The sequence below is a fragment of the Oncorhynchus mykiss genome, chromosome 18 (assembly GCF_057628025.1).
Source record: "Oncorhynchus mykiss isolate SJ-2025 chromosome 18, ASM5762802v1, whole genome shotgun sequence".
In the NCBI taxonomy this organism is placed as follows: Eukaryota; Metazoa; Chordata; class Actinopteri; order Salmoniformes; family Salmonidae; genus Oncorhynchus; species Oncorhynchus mykiss.
In genome coordinates, this window is record NC_143039.1 from 69429494 (window position 1) to 69450577 (window position 21084).

At 42.4% G+C, this 21084-nt stretch overlaps 1 protein-coding gene across 1 annotated transcript; it reads left to right on the top strand.

Moving 5' to 3' along the window:
- Positions 1 to 562: 562 nt before the first annotated feature.
- LOC118941200 (uncharacterized) lies at positions 563 to 16293 on the top strand. The gene is made up of 6 exons (XM_036953450.2): positions 563 to 651; positions 8076 to 8137; positions 11507 to 11542; positions 11661 to 11714; positions 11869 to 14138; positions 16225 to 16293. The coding sequence occupies exons 1-6, from the start codon at positions 641 to 643 to the stop codon at positions 16291 to 16293; spliced, it is 2502 nt and encodes an 833-aa protein (XP_036809345.2). The 5' UTR covers positions 563 to 640.
- Positions 16294 to 21084: the final 4791 nt, after the last annotated feature.

Sequence of the window (21084 nt, forward strand, 5' to 3'; positions counted from 1 at the left end):
ACATTGGTGTTTTACCCAATAAATTACTGGGAGTTTATATATATATATAGAGAGAGAGTGTGTGACTCTCTTTATTTATTTTTATAGCTTCCAGTTTATTAGAATCAGGGGGTAGATTCAGATCAGAGGGGGACGGGGTTAGTGTGTAAGCTATGAGTGTGTGTGTGAGGGGCTGAGGGTTTTTAAAGGGAGATATGGGGGTAGATTCAGATCAGAGGGGGACGGGGTTAGTGTGTAAGCTATGAGTGTGTGTGAGGGGCTGAGGGTTTTTAAAGGGAGATATGGGGGTAGATTCAGATCAGAGGGGGACGGGGTTAGTGTGTAAGCTATGAGTGTGTGTGAGGGGCTGAGGGTTTTTAAAGGGAGATATGGGGGTAGATTCAGATCAGAGGGGACTTTAGAACACAAAGGTGTGAGAGCCTCACGCTCAACCCTGTTTTAAACTAGTTTAATGCTAGCTGTTCCTCTGCAGTGCCTCTGCCTATCTTTCTGTCTCTCAGTGTGTCTCTGTGGCCCCCTAGGAGCAGAGGGAGGGGTGAACGTATAAAACCTCTTGGGCTCCCTCCAGCCAGACTGTAGACTTACTGGAAACTATAGAGACACCTGAGTGTCGCCCCACTGGCTAAACTATCCCGTCACAATGCTGTCACGGTAAGCGAACACTAACACAAGGGTTGCCACTTTTGGGTATTTATTTTTGACTTACATGTGTGTACGGGAAATTTTTAAATGACACAATCTATTTGACATATTTGGACACCTGTATTCTTGGAGGAAGTTTATTAGTCAGTCTACCTATAGAGTGAAACTAAAGATGTTTACAGCTGCTTGGGGTACTTCAATGATAGAGAGTGGTGAACAGTTGAATTCATTGTTTTTGTGTGTTTTTTGTGTGTGATCACAATAGGTTGGCAATGTGTGTGTCATTTTTATTATTTCAGATTTCCTTTTTTCTTGTTCAATCCTAAAATTCAATAACAATAGATTTACAACTGATGTCAATGTTGATACTGGTACAAGATAAAGTGATGGGACTCTAGTCTTTAAAAAGATTTAGGGAATTTGGGAAAATGCTCAAGTCTTAGTCAAGATGTTTAATAAACATCCTTTGTTTTTGACTTTTCATTATATTACAAAGATGAGTTGTATAATGTACCAACATTTCATTGATAATTCATTATCCATAATATATATTGGACATAAGAACATCCATAAGATACTTGGCATTGCTGCAAGTTACACATATTCTTATTATAATGTAATGAGCAGGAAAAACACGATTGTCCATTTTACTTAGTCCTATTTGCTTTGCATTTTCCACTACCACTAACTACCCTAAGATGCTTTCTAGGAGAAATTATCTCTGTTTGACAAAATTACGGTTCTCTTTCAAATAATCGTTTGGTGTCTCACAACGGAAATTTGCTGAATAAGTTATTCACTACGGAAGATCCAATCACACGACATCTGTAGTAGGCAGACAAGTCGCGTGGCCAATGAGGAGTGGAGCCTCCTCAACAAAAGGTGCCACAGTAAAAGTATAAAAATAAAGTCAAAATAAAACAGAACAAAAAGTATGTTTGAATGACACCGAGGGGCAGTGTTTTTACAGCTAATGCCGGTTTGCCTGAGGCAGATGCCTTGCAGGTGTTTGTGCACATACACAGGTAAATAGTGCCATACATGCACTCAAACATATTCAATTGGCTTTGCTGTTATGATTTTTGTTGTCCTTGATGTTTTTTGCATTGTTTTGTTTTCGTCTTTTTTTCCTCTTTTGTTCATTTTCTTGGTTATTGGGGGGGGGGGGGGGGGATTATTTTAATCTTATTTTCTCGGATGGTTGAGGGGCAGCTCTTGGGGAACTGTGGGGGGGGATCTAGGAGTGCTGGTGGCCTGGCGGTTGTGAGCTTGGGCCGGTGGCCGATGGATCGCTGGTCCGTGTCCCCGTTTTTTACCTTGTGGGAGATCTGTCAACGTGCCCTTGAGCAGGGCGTTGACCCTGGTTGCCTCTGTGTGACGCTCTGAATCGGAGTCTGTTAGATGACTAATATAATGTAGTTGTTGAGCGGCTTCACAGCAAGTATATTGTATGTTTTAGCCTATAGACAGAAACTAAAACAGGAAACCCCAGTGCTCAGGTCTGTCAGCTTCTATGTCAAGGCCATCAGACTGTTAAACAGCCATCACTAACATTAAGTAGCTGCTGCCTCAAATCTCTAGCCACTTTAATAATAAAAAAATGATGTAATAAATGTATCACTAGTCACTTTAAACAATGCCACTTTATATAATGTTTACATACCATACATTACTCATCTGATATGTATATACTGTACTCTATACCATCTACTGCATCTTGCCTATGCCGTTCGGCCATCGCTCATCCATAAATTTATATGTACATATTCTTATTCATTCCTTTACACTTGTGTGTAAAAGGTAGTTGTTGTGAAATTGTTAGATTATCTGTTAGATATTACTGCATGGTCGGAACTAGAAGCACAAGCATTTCGCTACACTCTCATTAACATCTGTTAACTATGTGTATGTGACCAATAAAATTTGATTCGATGTTTTAAATATAAAAAGGTGCCACGGTATTTGTCACTCTCTTTCTAGCAAAGATCATTACACTCTCCTCAGCATGACTTGGTCCCTGTATTCACCACGAGATAATGCTACCGAACGTAGGACTTCAACCTCTATATATACAGTGGGGCAAAAAAGTATTTAGTCAGCCACCAATTGTGCAAGTTCTCCCACTTAAAAAGATGAGAGAGGCCTGTAATTTTCATCATAGGTACACTTCAACTATGACAGACAAAATGAGAAAAAAAATCCTGAAAATCACATTGTAGGATTTTTAATGAATTTATTTGCAAATGATGGTGGAAAATAAGTATTTGGTCAATAACTAAAGTTTATCTCAATACTTTGTTATATACCCTTTGTTGGCAATGACAGAGGTCAAACGTTTTCTGTAAGTAATCACAAGGTTTTCACACACTGTTGCTGGTATTTTGGCCCATTCCTCCATGCAGATCTCCTCTAGAGCAGTGATGTTTTGGGGCTGTTGCTGGGCAACACGGACTTTCACTCTCTATGGGGTTGAGATCTGGAGACTGGCAAGGCCACTCCAGGACCTTGAAATGCTTCTTACGAAGCCACTCCTTTGTTGCCCGGGCTGTGTGTTTGGGATCATTGTCATGCTGAATGACCCAGCCACGTTTCATCTTCAATGCCCTTGCTGATGGAAGGAGGTTTTCACTCAAAATCCCTTTGCAGAAAAACAGCCCCAAAGCATGATGTTTCCACCAGCATGCTTCACAGTAGGTATGATGTTCTTTGGATGCAACTCAGCATTCTTTGTCCTCCAAACACGACGAGTTGAGTTTTTACCAAAAAGTTATATTTTGGTTTCATCTGACCATATGACATTCTCCCAATTTTCTTCTGGATCATCCAAATGCTCTCTAGCAAACTTCAGACGGGCCTGGACATGTACTGGCTTAAGCAGGGGGACACGTCTGGCACTGCAGGATTTGAGTCCCTGGCGGCGTAGTATGTTACTGATGGTAGGCTTTGTTACTTTGGTCTCAGCTCTCTGCAGGTCATTCGCTAGGTCCCCCCGTGTGGTTCTGGGATTTTTGCTCACCGTTCTTGTGATCATTTTGACCCCACGGGGTGAGATCTTGCGTGGAGCCCCAGATCGAGGGAGATTATCAGTGGTCTTGTATGTCTTCCATTTCCTAATAATTGCTCCCACAGTTGATTTCCTCAAACCAAGCTGCTTCCCTATTGCAGATTCAGTCTTCCCAGCCTGGTGCAGGTCTACCATTTTGTTTCTGGTGTCCTTTGACAGCTCTTTGGTCTTGGCTATAGTGGAGTTTGGAGTGTGACTGTTTGAGGTTGTGGACAGGTGTCTTTTATACTGATAACAAGTTCAAACAGGTGCCATTAGTACAGGTAACGAGTGGAGGACAGAGGAGCCTCTTAAAGAAGAAGTTACAGGCCTGTGAGAGCCAGAAATCTTGCTTGTTTGTAGGTGACCAAATACTTATTTTCCACCATAATTTGCAAATAAATTCATAAAAAAATCCTACAATGTGATTTTCAGGATTTTTTTTCCTCATTTTGTCTGTCGTAGTTGAAGTGTACCTATGATGAAAATTACAGGCCTCTCATCTTTTTACGTGGGAGAACTTGCACAAATGGTGGCTGACTAAATACTTTTTTTGCCCCACTGTATATATATATATATATTTATATAAACTCAGCCAAAAAAGAAGCATCCCTTTTTCAGGACCCTGTCTTTCAAAGATAATTCGTAAAAATCCAAATAACTTCACAGGTTTTCATTGCCATGCTTGTTCAATGAACCATAAACAATTAATGAACAGGCACCTATGGAACGGTCGTTAAGACACTAACAGCTTACAGACAATTAAGGTCACAGTTATGAAAACTAAAGAGACACTAAAGAGGCCTTTCTACTGACTCTGAAAAACAACAAAAGAAAGATGCACAGTGTCCCTGCTCATCTGTGTGAATGAGCCTTAGGCATGCTGCAAGGGGGCATGAGGACTGCAGATGTGTCCAGAGCAATAAATAGCCGTACTGTGAGACGCATCATCGGACTGAACTTGTTGTCATTGCAGGCAATCTCAATGCTGTGCTTTACAGGGAAGACATCCTCCTCCCTCATGTGGTACCCTTCCTGCAGGCTCATCCTGACATGACCCTCCAGCATGACAATGCCACCAGACATACTGCTCGTTCTGTGCGTGATTTCCTGAAAGACAGGAATGTCAGTGTTCTGCCATGGCCAGCAAAGAGCTCAGATCTCAATCCCATTGAGCACGTCTGGGACCTGTTGGATCAGAGGGTGAGGGCTAGGGCCATTACCCCCAGAAATGTCCGGGAACTTACAGATGCCTTGGTGGAACGGTGGGGTAACATGTCACAGCAATAACTGGCAAATCTGGTGCAGTCCATGAGGAGGAGATAGATGCACTGCAGTACTTAATGCAGCTGGTGGCCACACCAGATACTGACTGTTACTTTTGTTTTTGACCCCCCTATGTTCAGGGACACGTTATTCCATTTCTGTTAGTCACATGTCTGTGGAACTTGTTCAGTTTATGTCTCAGTTGTTGAATCTTATGTTCATACACATATTTACACGTTAAGTTTGCTGAAAATAAACACAGTTGACATTGAGAGGACGTTTATTTTTTTGCTGAGTAACTGTAATTGCTGTATTGTGAAGTGGAAACATCTAAGAGCAAAAACGGCTTATCCACAAAGTGGTAGGCCACACAAGCTCACAGAATGGGACCGCCGAGTGCTGAAGCTCGTAAAATTTGTCTGTCCTCAGTTGCAACACTCACTACCGAGTTCCGAACTGCCTCTGGAAGCAACATCAGCACAATAACTGTTCTTCGGGAGCTTAATGAAATAGGTTTCCATGGTCAAACAGCGGCACACAACCCTTAGATCACCATGCGCAATGCCAAGCATCGGCCGGAGTGGTTTAAAGCTCACCACCATTGGACTCTGGAGCAGTGGACACACGTTCTCTGGAGTGATTAATCACGCTTCACCATCTGGCAGTGCGACACAATAATCTGGGTTTGGCGGATGCAAGGTGAAGGCTACCTGCCCGAATGCATACAGTCAACTGTAAAGTTTGGTGGAGGAGGAATAATGGTCTGGGGCTGTTTTTCATGGTTCGGGCTTGGCCTCTTAGTTCTAGTGAAGGGAAATCTTAATGCTACAGCATACAATGATATTCTAGACGATTCTGAGCTTCCAACTTTTTGGCAACAGTTTGGCGAAGCCCTTTCCTGTTTCAGCATGACAATGCCACCATGCACACAGTGTAAATGCTTTGTCGAGATCGGTATGGAAGAACTTGACTGGCATCCATAGAGCCCTGACCTCAACCCCATCGAAAACCTTTGAAATGAATTGGAACGCCAACTACGAGCCAGGCCTAATCGTCCAACATCAGTGCCTGACCTCACTAATGCTCTTGTGGCTGAATGGAAGCAAGTCCCTGCAGCAATGTTCCAATGTCTAGGGGAAAGCCTACCCAGAAGAGTAGAGGCGGTTTTAACAGCAAAGGGGGGGACCAACTCCATATTAATACCCATGATTTTAGAATGAGATGTTCGATGAGTAGGTGTCTACATACTTTTGGTCATGTAGTGTATACACTACTATTCAAAAGTTTGGGGTCACTTAGAAATGTCCTAGTTTTTGAAAGAAAAACACATCTTTTGCCCATTAAAATAACATCAAATTGATCAGAAATACAGTGTAGACATTGTTAATGTTGTAAATGACTATTATAGTTGGAAATGGCAGATTCTTTATGGAATATCTACATAGACGTACAGAGGCCCATTATCAGCAACCATCACTCCTGTGTTCCAATGGCACGTTGTGTTAGACAATCCTAGTCTAGAGTGAGGAAGTGTCTCCATCATTTATGTCCAAGTGTTTACTTCATAGGCATGACGCTAAGGCAACTCTTTTCAGACTACAGGTCGACCGATTATGATTTTTCAACGCCGATACCGATTATTGGAGGACCCAAAATGTTGATACCGATTAATCGGCCAATTTTTATTTATTTATTTGTAATAATGACAATTACAACAATACTGAATGAACACTTATTTTAACTTAATATAATACATCAATAAAATCAATTTAGCCTCAAGTAAATAATGAAAAATGTTAAATTTCGTTTAAATAATGCAAAAACAAAGTGTTGGAGAAGAAAGTAAAAGTGCAATATGTGCCATGTAAGAAAGCTAACGTTTCAGTTCCTTGCTCAGAACATGAGAACATATGAAAACTGGTGTTTCCTTTTAACATTAGTCTTCAATATTCCCAGGTAAGAAGTTTTAGGTTGTAGTTATTATAGGAATTATAGGACTATTTCCCTCTATACCATTTCTATTTCATTAACCTTTGACTATTGGATGTTCTTATAGGCACTTTAGTATTGCCAGTGTAACAGTATAGCTTCGGTCCCTCTCCTCGCTCCTCCCTGGGCTCGAACCAGCAACACAACGACAACAGCCACCCTCGAAGCAGCGTTACCTATGCAGAGCAAGGGAAACAACCACTGCAAGGCTCAGTGCGAGTGATGTTTGAAACGCTATTAGCGCGCGCTAACTAGCTAGCCATTTAATTTCGGTTACACCAGCCTCATCTCGGGAGTTGATAGGCTTGAAGTCATAAACAGCCAATGCTTGACGCACAAAGAAGAGCTGCTGGCAAAACGCACGAAAGGCACGAAAGTGCTGTTTGAATGAATGCTTGCTCCTGCTTCTGCCTACCAGCACTCAGTCAGATACTTAGAAACTTGTATGCTCAGTCAGATTATATGCAATGCAGGACGCTAGATAATATCTAGTAATATCATCAACCATGTGTAGTTAACTAGTAATTATGATTAAATAAAGGTATATAAAGGTATATTAAATTAAGGTATATAAAAATTTTAAAAAATCGGCGCCCAAAAATACCGAAATCGGCCCTAATTATTCGGCCTATCCGATTAATCGGTGGATGTCTATTTCAGACACTGGTTTTCTATGGCTCTATGGCCCTGATTTGTTGTTATGATTTTCACAGAAGGTCTAGGCCTCTGAGGGATGAATCTGTCCGATTATCCTGGCTTTGGAGAGCATATGGGAGTTGGCTACATCCCATTGTGAGGTGGCAAACTATTATTACTTATGTAACCCCGGTTCTCTGAGTGAGTATCTCACTGCAGTTCCCTGCTTGCAAGAGCGCAAGGAAGAGGGACATGCTTTAGAATGACCAGAGAGCAGCTCCATGGCACTTTTTATTGAGGAGGCTCCCCTCCTCATTGGCCACGTGACTTATCTGTCCACGACAGACGCTGTGTGATTGGATCTTCCGTAGTGAATTGCTTATTCAACAAATTCCCATTGTGAGACACCTCTATCATCAGAGAACTGGGGTTACAGAAGTAACCTTAAGTTTTAAAAGTGTTGTGACCAGTTCTATCTCTGTGTTCTTTATTCTAACAGAAAGCTGACTGTTCATTTGATCTTTGCTTTGGCTGGTCTTGCTCTCTCATACCACGTTACTGGTAAGAAAACATTAAATTAAACCTTATACATCTTATAAATGTGGGTGAATTTAGAACACTTCCATCAGTAACTACAGTTTAACAATAATGTACATTTTTATAATATGTGCACAATATGTTGTCGAGAGACGATGGTTTCCATTTTAGTTTGATTTCAGGTTCAATGCAATGACGAAACAATGCATTACGGATTTCCTGCTTCACCTTTCTAGTTATCCAGTCTCTAAACTACACTACAAACATTAAGAGAGGGAATATGAGACTGTCATGGAGACACTTAACTTTCCCATATAGAAGAACTGCAATGTCGGATACTCACATAAACACACCTTTACTTTTTCCACATTTTGTTGTCTAACAGACTGGATTTAAAATGGATTCGATGGATTTTTTTTGTCACACCCCATAATGTCACAGTGAAATGTATATGCTCATTTTTTTTCACTAATTAATACAAAATGAAAAGCTGAAATGTCTTGAGTCAATAAGTATTCAACCCCTTTGTTATGGCAACTGTAAATACGTTTAGGAGTAAGACTTTACGGAACAAGTCACATAATAAGATGCATGTGTGAAAGAATAGTGTTTAACATGATTTTTTTAGTGAACACCTCATCTCTGTACCCCACACAATGCAAAATAAATGTGGCAAAGCAGTTAACTTTTTGTCCTGAATACAAAGTGTTATGTTTGGGGCAAATCCAATACAACATGTTACTGAGTACCACTCTCCATATTTTCAAGCATAGTGGTGGCTGCACCATGTTATTAGTGTGCTTGTAATGGTAAAGGACTGGGGAGTTTTTCAAGATAAAAAAAGAAACAGAATGGAGCGAAGCACAGGCAAAATTCTACCTGCTTTCCACCAGACACCGGGAGATGAATTCACCTTTCTGCAGGACAATAACCTAAAACACAAGGCCAAATCTACACCACAGTTGCTTACCAAGAGACGGTGAATGTTCCTGAGTGGCCGAATTACAGTTTTGACTTAGAACTACCTGAAAATAGTTGTCTAGCAATGATCAACAACCAACTTGACAGACCTGAAAATAGTTGTCTAGCAATGATCAACAACCAACTTGACAGAGCTTGAAGAATGTTGCACAATTAAGGTGTGGAAAGCTCTTAGAGACTTGCCCACAAAGACTCACAGCTGTAATCACTGCCAAAGGTTCTTCTACAAAATATTGACCCAGGGGTGTGAGATATTTCTGTATTTCATTTTCAATAAATGTGCTAACATTTCTAAAGACATGTTTTCCCTTAGTCATTATGGTGTATTGTGTGTAAATATACAGTACCAGTCAAATGTTTGGACACACCTACTCATTCAAGGGTTTTTCTTTATTTGTTGTAGAAAAAAGAAGAGTGAAGACGTCAAAACTATTAATTAACATATGGAATCATGTAGTAACCAAAAAATTGTTAAACAAATCAAAATATATTTTTGATTTTACATTCTTCAAAGTAGCCACCCTTTGCCTAGATGACTGCTTTGCAGACTCTTGCCATTCTCTCAACCAGTTTCATAAGGAATGCTTTTCCAACAGTCTTGAAGGAGTTCCCACATATTCTGAGCACTTGTTGGCTGCTTTTTCTTCACTCTGTAGTCCAACTCATCCCAAACCATCTCAATTGGGTTGAGGTCAGGTGATTGTGGAGGCCAGGTCATCTGATGCAGCACTCCATCACACTTTCTCGGTCAAATAGCTCTTACACAGCCTGGTGGTGTGTTGGGTCATTGTCCTGTAGAAAAACATATGATAGTCCCACTAAGCGCAAACCAGATGGGATGGCGTATCGCTGCAGAATGCTGTGGTATCCATGCTGGTTACGTGTGCCTTGAATTCTAAATAAATCACAGACAGTGTCACCAGCAAAGCACCCCCACACCATCACTCCTCCATGCTTCACGGTGGGAACCACACATGCAGAGATCATCCGTTCACCTACTCTGCGTATTACAAAGACATGGCGGTTGGAACCAAAAATCTCAAATTTGGACTCATCCGAACCAAAGGACAGATTTCCACCAGTCTAATATCCATTGCTCGTGTATCTTGGCCCAGGCAAGTCTCTTCTTATTATTGGTGTCCTTTAGTAGTAGTTTCTTTGCAGCAATTCGACGACCATGAAGGCCTGATTCACGCAGTCTCCTCTGAACAGTTGATGTTGAGATGTGTCTGTTACTTGAACTCTGTGTAGAATTTATTTGGGCTGCGATCTGAGGTGGCATTATCTTCCTTTCCTGGATCTTCCTTTCCTGTGACGGTCCTCATGAGAGCCAGTTGTCATAGCGCTTGATGTGTTTTGCGACTGCAATTGAAGAAATGTTCAAAGTTCTTGAGATTTTCCGCATTGACTGACCTTCATGTCTTAAAGTAATGATGGACTGTCGTTTCTCTTTGCTTATTTGAGCTATTCTTGCCATAATATGGACTTGGTCTTTTACCAAATCTTCTGTATACCACCCCTACCATGTCACAACACAACTGATTGGCTCAAACACATTAGGAAGGATAAAATTCCACAAATTAACTTTTAACAAGGCACACCTGTTAATTTAAATGCATTCCAGGTGAATACCTCATGGAGCTGGTTGAGAGAATGCGAAGCGTGTGCAAAGCTGTCATCGAGGCGAAAGGTGGCTACTTTGAAGAATATAAAATATAAAATGTATTTTGATTTGTTTAACACGTTTTTGCTTACGACATGATTACATATGAGTTATTTTACAGTTTTGATGTCCTCACTATTATTCTACAATGTAGAAAATAGTAAAAATAAAGAAAAACCCTGAGTAAATGTGTCAACTTTTGAATGGTACTGTATATATATATATATATATATATATATATATATATATATATATATATATACACACACACACAGTTGAAGTCGGAAGTTTACATACACCTTAGCCAAATATATTTAAACTCAGTTTTTCACAATTTCTGACATTTAATCCTAGTAAAAATGCCCTGTCTTAGGTCAGTTAGGATCACAGAATAATAGTAGAGAAAATTATTTGTTTCAGCTTTTATTTCTTTCGTCACATTCCCAGTGGGTCAGAAGTTTACATATACTCAATTAGTATTTGGTAGCATTGCCTTTAAATTGTTTAACTTGGGTCAAATGTTTCGGGTAGCCTTCCCACAATAAGTTGCGTGAATTTTGGCCCATTCCTCCTGACAGAGCTGGTGTAACTCAGTCAGCATTGTAGGCCTCCTTGCTCGCACACGCTTTTTCAGTTCTGCCCACAAATTTTCTATAGGATTGAGGTCAGGGCTTTGTGATGGCCACTCCAATTTCAATGGCCAGACGACGAACTCCAACTCACCCAATGTTTTCTTCTTCATTTATCAGATGTGAGTAGCAGTGATACATCCACAGACACAAGCAGTGAGTCACCAATTCATTTGAATGGAAATGAAGCACACTGACTACTGGGGATTTCCTGATAATTACAGTAATGGTGACTTCAATGACAGCATCAAAGTCACCCGTCCTTGTCTTCCAGATGGAGATACCAGCGTGGAAACCACAGGCAGTCCTGATGCCCCTGATGCCCCAGGTGAGGCCTAGGAGTAAAATACACAAAGGTCAAAGATAAGGGTTAAGGCCAAAGGTCGAAATCATTAGAGTGCAGGATGTAGTTATTACGATTAGTTATGAGGATGCATGGCAATTTGTATTTCAATTTAATGCAGTAGAATATTTTCTCACAGGCAAGTTCTGCATGCTGTGCTGTACTGAAGACTGCATCGAGGAAAGCAGCCATGTCGGGAGCCAAGGTTGTTGGGTGCCCTGTATGGAGGCATGTTGGAAGGAATGTATGGAGCCCTATATGGATCTCTGTATGGAGCCCTGTACACAGGATTCGTCAAAGGTGTGCGACAGTAAGGGGGACATTAATGAGGACAGTAAGGGGGACATTAATGAGGACAGTAAGGGGGACGGTAAGGGAGACAATAAGGAGGACAGTAAGAGGGATGGTAAGGGAGGCAGTAAGGAGGACAGTAAGAGGGACGGTAAGGGGGACGGTAAGGGAGACAGTAAGGGAGACGGTAAGAGAGACAGTAAGGGAGACGGTAAGGGGGGCGGTAAGGGAGACAGTAAGGGAGACGGTAAGGGGGATGGTAAGAGAGACAGTAAGGGAGACGGTAAGGGGGACGGTAAGGGAGACGGTAAGGGAGACGGTAAGGGAGACAGTAAGGGAGACACTGAGGACAGTACGGGGGACGGTAAGGGAGACGGTAAGGGAGACGGTAAGGGGGACGATAAGGGAGAGAGTAAGGGAGACGGTAAGGGGGACGGTAAGGGAGACAGTAAGGGAGACACTGAGGACAGTACGAGGGACGGTAAGGGAGACGGTAAGGGAGACGGTAAGAGGGACGGTAAGGGAGGCGGTAAGGGAGGCGGTAAGGGAGACGGTAAGAGGGACGGTAAGGGAGACAGTAAGGGAGACAGTAAGGGAGGCGGTAAGAGGGACAGTAAGGAGGACATTAAGGGAAACAGTAAGGAGGACGGTAAGAGGGTCAGTAATGAGGACAGTAAGAGGGACGGTAAGGGAGGCGGTAAGGAGGACAGTAAGGAGGACAGTAAGAGGGATGGTAAGGGAGGCAGTAAGGAGGACAGTAAGGAGGACAGTAAGAGGGATGGTAAGGGAGGCAGTAAGGAGGACAGTAAGGAGGACAGTAAGAGGGATGGTAAGGGAGGCAGTAAGGAGGACAGTAAGGAGGACAGTAAGAGGGATGGTAAGGGAGGCAGTAAGGAGGACAGTAAGGAGGACAGTAAGAGGGATGGTAAGGGAGGCAGTAAGGAGGACAGTAAGGAGGACGGTAAGGGAGGCAGTAAGGAGGACAGTAAGAGGGATGGTAAGGGAGGCAGTAAGGAGAACAGTAAGGAGGACAGTAAGGAGAACAGTAAGGAGGACAGTAAGGAGGACGGTAAGAGGGATGGTAAGGGAGGCAGTAAGGACAGTAAGAGGGATGGTAAGGGAGGCAGTAAGGAGGACAGTAAGGAGGACAGTAAGAGGGATGGTAAGGGAGGCAGTAAGGAGGACAGTAAGAGGGATGGTAAGGGAGGCAGTAAGGAGGACGGTAAGGGAGGCAGTAAGGAGGACAGTAAGAGGGATGGTAAGGGAGGCAGTAAGGAGGACAGTAAGGAGGAAGGTAAGAGGGATGGTAAGGGAGGCAGTAAGGAGGACAGTAAGAGGGATGGTAAGGGAGGCAGTAAGGAGGACAGTAAGGAGGACAGTAAGAGGGATGGTAAGGGAGGCAGTAAGGAGGACAGTAAGAGGGATGGTAAGGGAGGCAGTAAGGAGGACAGTAAGGAGGACGGTAAGGGAGGCAGTAAGGAGGACAGTAAGAGGGATGGTAAGGGAGGCAGTAAGGAGGACAGTAAGGAGGACAGTAAGAGGGATGGTAAGGGAGGCAGTAAGGAGGACAGTAAGAGGGATGGTAAGGGAGGCAGTAAGGAGGACGGTAAAGGAGGCAGTAAGGAGGACAGTAAGAGGGATGGTAAGGGAGGCAGTAAGGAGGACAGTAAGAGGGATGGTAAGGGAGGCAGTAAGGAGGACGGTAAAGGAGGCAGTAAGGAGGACAGTAAGAGGGATGGTAAGGGAGGCAGTAAGGAGGACAGTAAGGAGGACGGTAAAGGAGGCAGTAAGGAGGACAGTAAGGAGGACGGTAAGAGCGGCGGTAAGGGAGACAGTAAGGAGGACAGTAAGAGGGACGGTAAGGGAGACAATAAGGGGGACAGTAAGAGGGACAGTAAGGAAGTCAATAAGGGGGACAGTAAGAGGGACGGTAAGGAACTCGATAAGGGAGACAATAAGGGGGACAGTAAGAGGGACGGTAAGGAAGTAGATAAGGGAGACAATAAGGGGGACAGTAAGAGGGACAGTAAGGAAGTCGATAAGGGGGACAGTAAGAGGGACGGTAAGGAAGTAGATAAGGGAGACAATAAGGGGGACAGTAAGAGGGACAGTAAGGGGGTTAGTAAGGGAGACAGTAAGGGGGACAGTAAGGGAGACAGTAAGAGGGAAAGTAAAAGACAGTAAGTGTGAGTGTAGTCTAACATTGCTCTTAAGTTCCTTAGCCCTCCCTTGGCCCTCAAAATGGGGAAGGTGTCTACAGAGATACAATTTAATTATTATGCTGTTTTGATGTGCATAACATTTTTCCCCACTTTTTTTGACTGTATTGTTGTTGTTTTTAACTTCCTGATGTTTTGAGATCCTCTCTAGTGTTTACAGGACATAAGGGTCTGATTGGTGAAATCAATGCTAGCAGTAATATACAGAATGACAATGTATGAGAAGTAATGTGTCGCTGCAATACTGACAAGTAATGTATCCAATTCCAATGATAATGAGTACATGATGCGTGAGATGTTCAATAAAGAATCATTTTTGTGATGTGGATTTTTGCCACTATGCACAACCTGACTCCAGGGCCAAGCCTCTCCCCCTTCAGAAGAAGGCCTCTGTCAGGTTTATTATGGGTTTTATGGTATAAAATCACATTTTATAATGAAGTTCACTGCTTTACTTTGAGTTTATTTTGATTTCTCGGTTCTCTTTGTTTTAAGATACTTAGTATGTTGCATTTATTCAATATAATCACTTATGACAATCAAAGTTGTAACACATAAGATAAGAACGATTGACAGGTAACATGTTTTTTGTTTATTGATTGTTTCTGCTGTTCAGGATTTCCCCTTCTGCTATACAGATAATGTTATGCCTGTTCAGTGCATTTTGGTTCCTGGAAGACTGTTTGCTCTCCCACTGCAAGATGTGCCCCGTTACAGTGCTGGATGAAGAGGCACGTCTGTCAATCCACTAAAGAAAAGTATGGAATGTTGGATTCAAAATTCTTGGTGCCCCTTAAATTTGGTTAACCTCTCTTAGGTCAGGAGTCTTCTTCTCAAAAACCCATTGGAGGAAAAGCTTTCTCATCCAATGGGTTTTGTGAATGAGACGAGGAAAGAGAGGAGAGGACATGAGGAGTGTGCAATTGAGATCTTCCCAATGTATCCTAGGTGACCTACCTGAGTTGAAAGGCCAATGGCTGTAATTCAGCTATAGGTAGTTTCAAGTGATAGATATACAGTATCTAATATACGGTCTTTTCTGACCAAGAGGGTGGACAACATTGACTAAATGTTTTGACCAGGGTCTACGTACTTGGAGAGCAAACAGTGATAGGATGACTTTGTAATGATGATTTTGTCCTTCAATTGTTGGGATATTCCAAGGAACCTGCCTGTCGGGGGGGTGTGTATCTTAGGTTAAGCCAATGCTGGTGCGACGAGGAAAATGCTAGACGGGCCTAGGTTAAATGCAACAATGTAATGCTATTAAAAAACTAAAATCGTGCCTTTCGCCCCCATGACTAACAGAGGTCAAAATAAGGATAAATGCCAGACTTTTCTGAATAAAATGAGGTAAAGAATACACAGAGCGTAGAAATTTCTAATATAACTAAATAAATTATATGCAACTAATAAAAAATGACTAACTTTCTTTAAAAAAAACTATAAAGTTATTTTTGAAGGGCACCACTCAGACCTATAACGTTAGGACCAATTTCCATCGCTCAGACCTATAACATTAGGACCAATTTCCATCGCTCAGACCTATAACGTTAGGACCAATTTCCATCGCTCAGACCTATAATGTTAGGACCAATTTCCACCACTCAGACCTATAACATTAGGACCAATTTCCATCGCTCAGACCTATAACGTTACGACCAATTTCCACCGCTCAGGCCTATAACGTTAGAACCAATTTCCACCACTCAGACCTATAACATTAGGACCAATTTCCACCGCTCAGGCCTATAATGTTAGAACCAATTTCCACCACTCAGGCCTATAACGTTAGAACCAATTTCCACCACTCAGGCCTATAACGTTAGAACCCATTTCCTCCACTCAGGCCTATAACGTTAGAACCAATTTCCACCACTCAGGCCTATAACGTTAGAACCCATTTCCACCACTCAGGCCTATAACGTTAGAACCAATTTCCACCACTCATGCCTATAACGTTAGAACTTATTTCCGCCACTCAGGCCTATAACGTTAGAACCAAGGAGGACGAGGAAGTGGAGGCGGAGGTGGTGGTGGGTGATGTGGTGTAAGAGGAAGTGGTGATGGTGGTGTAAGAGAAGGTGATGGTGGAGGAGATTCACATGCTTCACCCTCTAACCCCAACTCCCATGGTAAAGCCTTGTTCTGTCATCTACTGACTATCACCATGTTATTACCACTTTATTCTAGGCTGTCATGTTAAGTGCTACGAGGAGTTTCATTTAAACAATCTGTTTGTACTGACCTCTTAACATCCCCTGTCTATCAGATGCTTCTTTGCCTGTACATGCAGGTTCCTCATTAGATACCAGTATTGCAGGTAAAATGACTTATTATTAACTGTTAGGGCTGTCAGAGTTTATCAGTTAACTCTAGTTAACTTTTTATAAAACATTTTTTTTTAATTGACATAATCTATACAGTTAAAAGGAAGAATTCTATGTTAAAACAAGGTCAAAGAAAGTGTGCCTTATCAATTTAATAGATGTTGCTAAATATGACTTTTTTAAATCAGGATGTCAATATTGTTGTAATGCTTTTGGTTTAAAAATAATCTTTAATTACAGCTCAATTTCAGCAAATTAAGAATTTGCGTTTAATTGTTATTTTTACCATTTCAAATCTCTATTAATGGTTAATTATCACACAATTACCTTAATTAATCAATTCCTATAATGATTAGTGATTTCTCTATAGAAACACCAGGTTGTTTTACAAGCTCTGTCTGAATGGCTGTGGTTTGCCTCTATTCAAGAGATTGAACTAACAATCTCTTAGTAGGTGCAGGGAGTCATGGCAGTTCAGTGTCACACGTGCAAGCCCTAGGTAATCTCTCTGCCTTGCCTTGGTTCAACTAGATCTGCTCAGCATTACACCTCTATAACAATAGTCCAATAATGCATTACATACATCCTGGATACATTGTATTGACAGTAGACCAAAAGGAATTAGAAACTTATTTTAGGAACAGTGGTTGTCCTCTCAGGAACAGGGGTTGTCCACCCAGAAACAGGGATTGTCCACCCAAGAACAGTGGTTGTCCTCTCAGGTACAGGGGTTGTCCACCCAAGAACATTGGTTGGTTGTCCTCTCAGAAACAGGGGTTGTCCACCCAAGAACAGTGGCTGTCCTCTCAGGAACAGGGGTTGTCCACCCAGAAACAGGGGTTGTCCACCCAAGAACAGTGGTTGTCCTCTCAGGAACAGGGGTTGTCCATCCAGGAATAGGGTTTGTCCACCCAGAAACAGGGGTTGTCCACCCAGGAATAAGTCATATCCCTCTAAATGTACACTGCTCAAAAAAATAAAGGGAACACTAAAATAACACATCCTAGATCTGAATGAATGAAATATTCTTATTAAATACTTTTTTCTTTATAGTTGAATGTGCTGACAACAAAATCACACAAAAATTAAAAATGGAAATCAAATTTATCAACCCATGGAGGTCTGGATTTGGAGTCACACTCAAAATTAAAACCACACTACAGGCTGATCCAACTTTGATGTAATGTCCTTAAAACAAGTCAACATGAGGCTCAGTAGTGTGTGTGGCCTCCACGTGCCTGTATGACCTCCCTACAACGCCTGGGCATGCTCCTGATGAGGTGGTGGATGGTCTCCTGAGGGATCTCCTCCCAGACCTGGACTAAAGCATCCGCCAACTCCTGGACAGTCTGTGGTGCAACGTGGCGTTGGTGGATGGAGCGAGACATGATGTCCCAGATGTGCACAATTGGATTCAGGTCTGGGGAATGGGCGGGTCAGTCCATAGCATCAATGCCTTCCTCTTGCAGGAACTGCTGACACACTCCAGCCACATGAGCATTGTCTTGCATTAGGAGGAACCCAGGGCCAACCGCACCAGCATATGGTCTCACAAGGGGTCTGAGGATCTCATCTCGGTACCTAATGGCAGTCAGGATTCCTCTGGCGAGCACATGAAGGGCTGTGCGGCCCCCCAAAGAAATGCCACCCCACACCATGACTGACCCACGCCAAACCGGTCATGCTGGAGGATGTTGCAGGCAGCAGAACGTTCTCCACGGCGTCTCCAGACTCTGTCACATCTGTCACGTGCTCAGTGTGAACCTGCATTCATCTGTGAAGAGCACAAATGAAAAACGTCCTGCACGGTGTTGGGCTGTAAGCACACCCCCCCCCCCCCTGTGGACATCGGGCCCTCATGGAGTCTGTTTCTGACCGTTTGAGCAGACACATGCACATTTGTGGCCTACTGGAGGTCATTTTGCAGGGCTCTGGCAGGGCTCCTTCTTGCACAAAGGCGGAGGTAGCGCTCCTGCTGCTGGGTTGTTGCCCTCCTACGGCCTCCTCCACGTCTCCTGATGTACTGGCCCGTCTCCTGGTAGCGCCTCCATGCTCTGGACACTACACTGACAGACACAGCAAACCTTCTTGCCACAGCTCACATTGATGTGCCATCCTGGATGAGCTGCACAACCTGAGCCACTTGTGTGGGTTGTAGACTCCGTCTCATGCTACCACTAGAGTGAAAGCACCGCCAGCATTCAAAAGTGACCAAAACATCAGCCAGGAAGCATTGGAACTGAGAAATGGTCTGTGGTCACCACCTGCAGAACCACTCTTTTATTGGGGGTGTCTTGCTAATTGCCTATAATTTCCACCTGTTGTCAATTCCATTTGCACAACAGCATGTGAAATGTATTGTCAATCAGTGTTGCTTCCTAAGTGGACAGTTTGATTTCACAGAAGTGTGATCCACTTGGAGTTACATTGTGTTGTTTAAGTGTTCCCTTTATTTTTTTGAGCAGTGTATTTGTATAAGCATATCTCAATGGTCCCTTGCAGATTAACTTCGTATCATATTCAATGTGTTTACCTTATAGGCTCAATGGAACAAGCAGGAGGGAGCTCCACTCTCATCATCATATATGAGACTCATCCACTACATACAGCCTGCAGGTATCATTCACTACATACAGCCTCACAGCTTCACCTCGTGGCTATGACCACATCACAGCCATGATAAAAAATGCCATAACACATGGACATGAGTGTATTATTGGTTTTATACAACAGGTTACCAGCATTAAAAATCAAGGTTATTTCCAAAACCATCCATTTTTCAACAAAACGTGATGCAACATTCACTAACACTTGTTGTCAAGTGACATTTTAGGCGTTCTATTTCGCTATTCGTATTAACTGCCATGTAAAGCAAAACTACCCAAGAGCTGGTTGATAGTTCCAGAACCTTAGTTTCTAGGAACGCTGTCCATGGTTCTGAAAACAGCGCTGAAACATTGTAGCAAAGACATTGATACAACAGATCAAAATAGAAACCACAATGTCACAGCAGTGACTGCTATGTATTTTTGATACTGAATTGCACATTTCCACGGGGCAGAGATCCTTCCCTAGGGACTCATACACGCAGCCACAATGATTCTCTCTGTCTCTTTCCATTGGATTTTTGTGGTTCTTGGTTTCTTCATTTACATTTTTTTTTCATTGCAAATGAGTCTGGCTGCAGTTTGTGATTTCCTTCTTTGCCACTTCGGCCTAAGTGCAACTGCAAATCAAACCACACCTTATTTAGTAGGTGGCTAGACATTCTGGAGAATATTACCCTTCTCCTGTTTTGAAACAGTTGCCAGATTGATGTTTATCCCCGTTTCTAACAGCCATTACAGAAAGCACTTCACTGCCCAGTTGGTTTGTCTTGATGTAGCTAGCTTCTTAATTTTCTCCTTTTCTTACAAAGTTGTCCATAGCAAAGTCCTCCTCCTCCTCTTCTTGTTGGAACCATTCATTAAACGTTAGTAGATAAAACAAATCAAAAGTAACTTTAAAATCATCTATGACGAGTTAGGTGGTAAGACTAGTAGTTGTAGTAGTGGTAGTGCGCTGCTTGGTAACGATGTAAACAATGCCAATTTATATGAAAGTGGCCAATGTGTATGCTGTCTCATATACAGTTGAAGTCGGAAGTTTACATACACCTTAGCCAAATACATTTAAACTCTGTTTTTCACAATTCCTGACATTTAATCCTAGTACAAATTCCCTGTTTTAGGTCAGTTAGGATCATCACTTTATTTTAAGAATGTGAAATGTCAGATTAATAGTAGAGAGAATGATTTATTTCAGCTTTTATTTCTTTCATCACATTCCTAGTGGGTCAGATGATTACATACACTCAATTAGTATTTGGAACCACTGCCTTGAATTGTTTAAAACTTGGGTAAAATGTTTTGGGTAGCCTTCCACAAGATTCCCACAATAAGTTGCGTGAAATTTGGCCCATTCCTCCTGAACGAACTGGTGTAACTGAGTCAGGTTTGTAGGCCTCCTTGCTCGCTTTTTCAGTTCTGCCCACAAATTTTCTTTAGGTTTGAGGTTAGGGCTTTGTGATGGCCACTCCAATACCTTGACTTTGTTGTCCTTAAGCCATTTTGCCACAACTTTGGAAGTATGCTTGGGGACATTGTCCATTTGGAAGACCCATTTAAGACCAAGCTTTAACTTCCTGACTGATGTTGCTTCAATATATCCACATCATTTTCCTGCCTCATGATGCCATCTATTTTGTGAAGTGCACCAGTCCCTCCTGCAGCAAAACACCCCCACAACATGATGCTGCCACCCCTGTGCTTCACGGATGGTGTACTTTGGCTTGCAAGCCTCCCCCTTTTTCCTCCAAACGTAACGATGGTCATTATGGCCAAACAGTTCTATTTTTGTTTCATCAGACCAGAGGACATTTCTCCAAAAAGTATGATCTTTGTCCCCATGTGCAGTTGCAAACCGTAGTCTGGCTTTTTTATGGCGGTTTTTGAGCAGTGGCTTCATCCTTGCTGA